This window comes from Aplysia californica, unplaced genomic scaffold (assembly GCF_000002075.1).
Source record: "Aplysia californica isolate F4 #8 unplaced genomic scaffold, AplCal3.0 scaffold00233, whole genome shotgun sequence".
NCBI lineage: Eukaryota > Metazoa > Mollusca > Gastropoda > Aplysiida > Aplysiidae > Aplysia > Aplysia californica.
Genome location: NW_004797503.1, coordinates 461,137 through 470,792, shown reverse-complemented (window position 1 = coordinate 470,792; position 9,656 = coordinate 461,137). Strand labels below are relative to the sequence as shown.

The 9,656-nt window shown below is 46.3% G+C and overlaps 1 protein-coding gene across 1 annotated transcript in view; it reads right to left on the bottom strand.

Annotated features, from left to right (window-relative positions):
• Positions 1 to 2,705: 2,705 nt before the first annotated feature.
• Positions 2,706 to 9,656, bottom strand: part of LOC101854334 — a gene marked incomplete in the record, with an annotated part of 18,422 nt that continues 11,471 nt past the window's right edge. The window contains 1 exon segment of the mRNA XM_035970199.1: positions 2,706 to 6,152. Coding sequence (XP_035826092.1) covers positions 3,032 to 6,152 — 3,121 coding nt within the window.

Below are 9,656 nucleotides of genomic sequence, written 5' to 3'. Positions count from 1 at the left end.
CAAATCCAACATATTCGTTTTTATCGTTATTATTTTTTCTGTTCCGTGGTATTGTTATTTTTTTCTCTTCTTTTGTATTTTGCACGTGGTCAAGAAATATTTTGTCAAAAATAAAATTTTAAATGTTGAAAAAAGGTTGTTTTTGTTGTAAGTGCTCATGCTCACACGGCTTTGTTATTTTGCGCCAGTGATTTCTTCGTGAAGTGTTTGCCCCAAGTCTGTTGTGAGTGCCCACTGTTCGCTTGACTGTTCTCTTGACTGTTCTCTTGACTGTTCTCTCGGTTGCCATAACCTAGATGGAGGTCCCACGAGTGTTTTAGACGCTGTGGCAAAACGATAACCCCAACATTCCATTATGACATAATAATATTTGAAGAGCTCAGGGGAAAAACGACTGTAGTCACAAACTGGAAATTGTGACGGTGCCAATTGTAAAAGCGTGTGGACTCATAACTTCATATTTGTTTGACTGGGGGTTTATTGTTAAGTGTTGTTGAATGGGAAATCTAACTATAGTAATCAACCAACAGTAAACAGAAATACAGTAATGAGTCAGCAATAGTTCAAAATTGATACCCTCACGATTTTCAGTTTTTGACTACAGGCGTTTTTCCCCTGTAGTCTCCATTCAGTTAAGCGGTTGTTGGAATCTATGTTTTAGCAACACAAATAGGTCATATTATAAGTGCTGAAGATTAGATGTATTACAGGAGAGTAACACACAAAGCAAAGAAGGAAGAGAGATCAGGACAATTTAGTTTGTGTTTCACAGGAAAGAAAGAGCGGACCACACCAGAGCGCCCGAAAACCACCCATCTAGAACCTGTTAACCAAAAGTTTAAGGGTGTAAACAGTGATCGTGATATTCGATAATCCGGCCTGTTAATAAATAAGTACACACTTTTGCAAAATATTGTGAGACTGGAGGCCAAACGAAAAAAAGCAACTGCTAGGTAATGTTGTCTTGAAATTACTCTGCCATGTGAAATAAGTCAAGGGAAACTGATGTATCCATTTATTTTGAGTTTTGTTAATTGGAAGCAGTTAGACTCGATACCGAAGATTTGGGGCTGTGAAAAAAATAATGCAAACAAAAAATAACAGAGGTAAAGAAAAGAAGTGGAATATACCAATGGGACCTTCCAGTCCCGCCAGCCGACCCCAGTCATGATTGTACATAATTTGTATGAGGTGTTTGTACTGAGAGTACTGATTTAGTACTACGGACAAGACGTGGAAGATGCAGATCACATCAGAGCTAAGTTCTAAGGACAATCCACAGCAAAAGGCATTATGACAACATTCTTCAAAAAAATGTGTTTGATTTTTTAATATTTTTTTTTGGTCACAGCTGAAGAAGTGGCCTTTATCGGGCGTACAAAAATGTCTTTGGGTTGTTGATCCTATGTCCGTTATACATTTTATAACTTGACTTCACATAATTTTTTTGGTATGGTTTGTTTTTTTCATGTATTGATGATATTATGGATCAAATATTGCATTAGTCATAATACCATTGTTATTCGTTGTGTCCCATGTTATTTGACAACATTAATATTTTTCTGATTGTACCCTCTCATATGTTGCGTCTCTTTTCCCCCTACTCTCTACCCAACACTCTGTAACCCATGGCGAGATGTTCACTAATTAATAAATAACCCCTGATATCAGATGAGTTGACTTTGACTTGGCTTATGTTGCATTTATGGTTTTTCTAATTCGGTGACTGCCGATATTTTACCTCCACATGCACTCACTCACTCTCTCTTTCTGTCTCTCTCTCTCTCTGTCTCTCTCTCTCTCTCTCTTTCTCTCTCTCTCTCTCCCTCTCTCTCTCTCTCTCTCTCTCTCTCTCTCGTAAACGTAGAGGAAACGGGTGGGGGAAGGGAAAAAGAAATAGAGACTCTGAGTGAGAAAGACAGAAAGAGAAAGAAAGAGAGAGGGAAAGAGGGAAAATGAGGGAGAGAGAGAGAGAGAGAGAGAGAGAGAGAGAGAGAGAGAGAGAGAGAGAGAGAGAGAGAGCAATAATTGTTTGGATCTCTTCAACTTCTAGCAAGTTGGCAGGCACAATCGGCCATGTGACCTCTATCAAGTTAATGGGTCAGTAGACGTGAACCGCTGCTGAAATTCTCAGCTAGCTGCAAGATGTAGCTAGAATAAATACAGCACCGTTTCAGAACTTTAAGTGAAAATTCAATGAAAGTGAAAACGTTCCCTATTTTGATGTATTTCCCCAAATGTGTATCAAGGACAATTAACTTGAAGGCCAATGTTGCGTGTTGCGGCCAGTCTAAAAAAAAATTGTCATAGCAAACCAGGGTTGAAGGGGGATACATTTTCCCAGAAGGCAGACAAAGGTACTCGACATGCCTTCTGTGTGCGACAGTGAAGCTTCGAAATCAAACCAGTCCACATTAAATGACAGTGTCTAGTCTATATAAAACTCAAAAATGTTTACTTGCGAAACAGACTATCTAATTTGTTGCACCTATTTTGTCCGCAATGATTTTGAACACAAAAGCAAATTAATTGTGGTGTCCATATCACGTCTTCGTCTGCAAAGTAAAGCGATTTGATAAAGTGGAGGCTTATACCACAAAAAAATGATAAACGAGAAGTTTTTGCTGTGTGAATTGTATAGTGACACAAGTTGAGGGATTGTTTTCAACATAGTAAACAATGACAGGGGAACAATAACTCAGTTCTTCCAAACTGGTCATTTATTACCCATTTGGAAATTATGAGTGGAAACGTGGCTGTAAAATTAGTGTGTAACACTCTCACAAACAAGTAAATTACAATATCAAAGTCACAGGTATCTCCACTAGATAGAGAGGAAAGAAGAAATCCTATAAACAATAATTAGGTAGATTCGCATCAATGTGCATTTAGTGGTTATAGTATACTTGAACTCCATGTTAGGAACTGATTTGACCTAGACGGTGGTACTGGTGCTGAAAGTAATGGTGGTGATGGTGGTAGTGATGCTGACAGTTCTAATGTCATTCCATCGTTTCGTCCAGCAGTGCTTCTATCTCCACGAAGGTATACACCTCCGGAAGACACGACGTAAGCGCTCACGGAAGCCCTCCGTCACCGGTTTCTCCTTCTCTCCATCCACGGCTGCTTGGCTCGGGACCTCCTCTTCTTGTGAAGATTTGACTGCTCGTGTCGTTAGAGGAGGGGTGACGGGGTGTCTGGGTTCTCCTGCCTCTAGACTTACTTCTGACCCACGACCTGGTCCAGCCTTATGGGATGTCCGATCTCTGATACGCCCAGTCTTGGCCTTCTCATCGACGTCCTTGTGGGTCCCATCAGTTACAGTAGAACGTAGCAGTGATATGGAGCCGCGCCTTGCTTCCAGAACAATGGACAGAGCCTGCTCCGACAGGGCAGGGGTGGGCGGCGGCGGCCTCAGAGACATGTTGGAGGCCAGCAGAGATTTCCGGCGACTGGCCCTGAGCGCTGACGTCTGCCGCCCCGAGCGACACACCCCGTCAACCGGCACTGTCTCCCGCTGGAGGCGCGACAACTTCTCTATAAGGTAGCTGGCCCTGGCTCTGTCGCTCAGCGTGCTGGCCGAGACGCTGCGATGACGCACGGCGAGGCGTAATGTTGACGCGGGGCGTGGCTCTGAGGCCGGTCGGCCGAGGTCAACAACCGCGCCACCAGACGTGAGAGACGGATCCCCGGAGCCTGACGTCATTGTGACCGAGTTCCGGGCACATGTGTCAGAGGAGGCAGACAATGTCCCGGCTGTGTCTTCAAACACTTCGTCCGCGACAAGTTCAGTATCGCTTTCTAAATTTATGACTTCTAGTGACGACCGACTCTCCAAACCCGAGTCTTTTGTTTCTCCATACATCAAGGCTTCTGGAACACATTTACGGCAGCCACCTCTAATAGGTGCGTATTCAGAATGAGAATGACATAGAATCTTTTCTACAGCACCCTTTGCCCTCCGTACATAAGGGAGATTTGAACATTCAGGCGTTGATACATCTACAATGTGAAGGTCACCAGTTGTCATATTTCCATTTCTTGCGTATTCGTCAACTGGTGTCACTACGCGGTCTTTTATTGTGCTGTGACATAATTCAGTGGTCTTAAACATTCCTCTATCAGTTTCCGATAGAACAGTAGAGTGAACCGTACTACGATCTAACAAATTGCCCGCATCTCGCACAACTGGACTGTCTGTTTGTTCCTGACACTCTGCTAAAGAAGAGCCAGTCGCCGCTTGCACGTGATGCACCTTCTCCTGTGTCTCTTCCTTCGCTATCATTTCCACAGCCGACCTCGAGTTTGCTCCTTGATGTGTTGAGTTCGGGTTTTCCCGCCCTCCCAGGGCCCGCGAGTCCACAGTCCGTCCTATACCACCTTCCTGGGGCGTCGTTGGAGGCGACATGGAGTCGAGGCAACTCATGTGACCCGGATGTGGACTGAAGGTTATTTCTGCCCCAGGTGGGGATTGTCTCCCCATGTTCCCGTCTACGTTTACTGCAGTGACGTCCCCTACACGGTATCTGATCAGTACGGTTTCTGATTTCGCCTCGGAAGTATCTTTATCGCGTGGAGAGAGTGACGCCTCTTTGACTTCTCTCGCAACGTCTGTTAAAGAATTCACAGCTCGATCCCCTGACGTGGCATCAAACTTGTTGTTGGTTATATCGACGTCAAAGTGCTGTGGGATCCCCTCGTGTAAAGAGAGACCCTTCAGCGTGTGGTCGTCCCCTGAGCCAAAGTCAGTCACTGCTCGACTGCGCGAGACCTCGCCCCGGAGACCGATGGGGGACGTGAGATCTTCCCCCCACTGCCCGGCCTTCCGTAACTTCTCGACAGCTGTTTGAAGCGCAGTCCTCAACTGATCGACAGTTACGATACTCTTTGGCTTCCCTGCTCTGTTTCCCAATCTTGTCTCGTTAGCCGTTATACTTTCTTCATTCTGATCAAACAAAGAACTTGTATCACGTTGTGTGTCTTCTTTTTCTAGAACGTAATTCTGCTCAGGCATTTCCACAGAGACGGGCTGTCCTTCTTGTCCAACCACGTCACAGCCCAATGTGTAAGTCTCACACGGAACAGGTTCTGAGGCTGTCTTCTGTGATGGGTCTGATGTCATCAGTTTTCCCAGAGGTTCCCACAAGGATGTGTTCTGTACACGCCAAGCTGCACGGGCCTGATTGGTCATGTGACTTGACCAGGCCATGGCGGGGTTTGGAGTAGTCCGGTGTCCAGGTTGTGTTGCTGACGTCTGGTTTGGTTGCTTAGCTCTTTCAGACCGTGAGGGTGACGTGCCGTGGTCTGTGGGCGTCACAGCCGTACTGACGCAGCTTTGGGGTTCTTTCCTGGACGTCTCACATGTGGAAGTCGGAGAGTTTGAAAAACTCACCTGCCTGGTAACTTTCACACGCTGTAGATTCTCGTGTGGTGACGCCTTTCTCGAGCTCTTTTCCGCACTTCTCACTAAAATCGGAGGCGGAAAACTTCCAAGGGTTGTGTCAGTGTTGGTGGTAGCAGCATCTCCTTGTACCTCGTCAGCACCCGTCGGGGGGAGATGCTCTTGTCCCGGGCTTGAATTTCCGTCATTTTCGAGTGTCTCAGGTCGTTGTGTGTCGTCATTACCACTGCTTCCCTCTCCGTCCCCAGAGCCTGGGTTGTTGTTGTTTATCTGTCGGCACAGGCCAAACGAGGAGAGCATCTGGCGTGCCTGTCGGATAGTCAAGGCCGCCTCGTTCAGGTCCTGCATGGCCGTGCTCAGACCTCGCATTGTTTCCTGACACGTAGACAGACCTGTCGCATCACTGCTCGTACCTGCACTACGACCACCATCACCACAACCATCACCTCCACCATGACCTCTACCATCATCCCTACCATTACCACTACCATCACCCGCACCATCACCCGCACCATCACCACAACCATCACCCCCACTATCACTTTCCCCACCACCTTCACTACCACCTTTACAATCACCTCCGCCATTACCCCCACCAACGCAACCCAATTTGAATTCGTGCTTCTTCTGTGTTTCTTTGGGTATCCGAGTCGATTTATTTTCAGACGTTTTCTTCAGTTTCTGGGGTCCATGCGTCTGATCTGGGAACAGCGAGGTTAGAGTGGATGGTGGGTTGGTCTGTGTGTGGGCGCTGGTGGACGTGGTGGTCGTGCTGGTCGTGCTGGGAGAGGACAATGTTCTTTGTGGCTGACAGATCGATTCCAGGTTGTCTTCTGTCTCTTCCAGAGGCGTTTTGAATCTCACTGTAAGCGTGCGTTCTGCTGGGGTGGGGGTGGGGTGGGGTGGAGGGTAGGGGGGAGACAAAAAAATGACACAAAGATCACAAATACATTATGTATTGATTATCTATCCTTTCGTTTTAGAGTTAGTAAGAGTTTTACGGCACTTGCAACATAGGCAGGTCATTGTGTTAGTAAAGCTTAAAACTAGAGGGTTTATTAGATTAAAGTAACATACAAAGAATACAAGCGGGGAGGGGGGGTGTTCGTGAGATAGATAGATAGGTCAAGATCTGTGTCGGGAAAGAAGGAGCAGACAATACTCACAAATACATCTACAAGTAGTTGATACATGTACATTTAAGGAAAATGACAACAGGAATGATTGGGGTACCATGGTCGTCAGTGTTTGCTCCTGACCTGACATCCAAAGAAGAGGAAGAAGAAGAAGAAGAAGGAGGAGGAGGAGAAAAAGAAGAAGAGGAAGAAGAAAAAGAAGAAGGAGGAGGAGGAGAAAAAGAAGAAAAAGAAGAAGAAGAAGAAGAAGAAGAAGAAGAAGAAGAAGAAGAAGAAGAAGAAGGAACACACGCAACAACACAATCAAACTCACCTGTTCCTGTCTCCATGGCTTCGCCCGCATGTCCCGATGTCCTCTCGCCCCCTCCGCCTGACCCCTCCTCAAAACGACCTTCAACCCTTAGAGCCTGCCCTGTCCACCCGTCTACAACTGTTCCTGTTGCTGTTGTTGTTGCTGCTGTTGTTGATGCTGCTGTTCCTGTTGTTGTTGATGCTTCTGTTGTTGTTGTAGTTGTTGTGGGGCTGAGCTCTCGGGCCAAGCCTAACCCCATAGCCACGTGGAGAGGAAGCCCGGACCTCCAGCGACCCCTATTACCCCAATGACCCCTATGACCCCTGTGACTCCCACGGCCGCCATGCTGCAGCGTGGATCCCGACGTAGGAGGAAGCCGTCTGATGTCCGGACTGAAGGGAGACCTGGTGTGGATCAGCTGACACGACATGATTGGCTCGGCCCAGATCACGTGATTCTCGGCTGCCGGACAAGTGGGAAAATAATATCCATATCTATATTTTATAGAATCTGAACAATGGTTAGCCCTTTAAACTTAGATAATTATCTAAAAATAGCATCCTATAGTCAGCATCGAAAATACAATAATACGTTGGTAAAAAAAAAACATTTCTACTGTGTTTTTTGTGTTTATTGCAAAAGTAATGTTCAGGACTTAAACGGTATGCGACCTTCACCGTCAATATACACTTGTTGTACTTTCATTAGCAAAGTTTCGGTTTCTACGATTTGTTAATTCATAACCCCCCGATCAGCACACCATTTCCCAGAACACCCCTCCCCCCCCCCACACACACCATTCCCTAAGCCCCCCCACCCCCCACCCTTTAACCCCCCTCTCCCCCCTCCTCCCGACTAATGAACGCTGGGCGCACGATTTCCTTTCGCTGCAGAGAAGTGCCCTGTCCTAACACAAGTTTTTCTGTTGGTTGCTGCTCAAGATGGCTGACCAACCATAAAACAGGACTTACGTCTATATAACTTGCCAAATCACCTAAAATAATATTGTATAATATTGTTTCCACCAACCGGGGCAGCTTTCCCTTTAATACCGCCACGTTCCCCCTGAGCACGTATTGGCTGTTTGATGGAACGTTCTGTGTCCGTTCGAAAACCCCCCACAAAAGACACAACGCTGCACAAAGGTTAGGATTACAATCCCGAGCCCCCCCCCCCCTCCCTCCCCCCGAACCCCCTGACACTGCAATGTCACGATCACAGGTCTGGTAGATATATTCAAACCACCACAAGACCACGGTGAATTAACTGTTTGTTTTCAATCAACAACAACAAAAACCCACTATTCAGTGGATCCCTGGTAACTGCGATATCCTCGGCAACGATCTCGCGAACAGTAATGCCAAACTGGCATCAGCGTTACCGGGTCCAGGCCGCCAAATTACTTATGAGAGTGCGTGCACCCAGATAAACTCATTACAAAAGACTCCCCTATATGCCACACGCGGACGAAGGAAGTATACAGGGCATTTTCCTTAAAACGAGAGGCTCTTATTATGCCCCGCAGTGACCAGTCATTACTGGCAAACATCAGGACCGGTCAGTTCTTTGGGCGGCGGGCCTACAAAAATAGAATAGACAAAACATCGGACCCAACCTGTCCCTTGTGCAGCGAGGAACCCCAAGATTTGGAGCACTGGCTGCAGAGATGCCCCGCCACGTTTTTCCGACGGTGGCATCTCTTCGGGGAAGATTCAAGGAGGTTGGACTGCCTCACCCGCTACCGGGGGGGGGGGGGGGGCGGTGGCCCTGGCGAAAAAAAAACACCTCGGGGCTCCAAACATTTCGAACGGATAGGCTACCACACACACACACAACATCAAAAAGAAACAAGCACATCTCTCCCTCTCCCTCCGCCTCCAGGGCCAACCACACACACACACACACACACACACACGCACACACACACACACACACACACACACACACACGAACACACACACACACATTAAAAAAAAAACCACACACACACACACACTTTCAAAACCTCCCGTGACATTCAACAAACTTCTAGTTGTGTGTGGTTGGCGGGTGCTCTGATGTGGTTTGTTCCTTTTTTCCTATCAAACATCCATCGCCGTGATCTCTTCTCCTTTGTTTCTGTGTTTGATACTCTCTTGCAACATCTCTTACCTTCCGCTCTTATAATAATATGACCTTTTTGTGTTGCAAGTACCGTAAAACGTTTACTCAAAATAAACATTTTTTTTAAAAACCTTCTAGTAATCATGAAACATCTGCTGTAACGACCCACCAGCAGTTGAGCGTTTGACAGTAGCGTTGTTGAGTCCTCCAGTAGCAGGGTCTGAGGTGGGAGATGAGGAGTTGGAGGAGGAGGAAGATGAGGATGAGGAAGAGGAGCTGGAGGAGTCGGAGACACTTTCGAGATCCCCGTCGGGTACACCTGGGAAGATAAGTCAGGGGGTAAAAAATGTGTTTTAATCAAATTTCAGAATAAAGAAATAATGATATTAGATAGATAGATGATTATGATTATGATTATGATTATGATTATTATTATTTTTGTCGTTGTTGTTGTTGTTGTTGTTATCATTACTATCAGTACAATTATATTATTATTATTATGAAAGTAACCGCAACAACACAACAACAACAGCAACAACAGCAACAACATCAACGGCAGCAGTAGCAGCAGCAATGGCAGCAGCATCCATAGCAAACTGGGAGACTCTCAAAAGACTGATGCGGCAGACGTGATTATCTAAAACTCTTTTTAATAACGTTGAAGGAATTTTTACACACACATCCCTCCCCCAACTCTCTCTCTCTCTCTCTCTCTCTCTCTCTC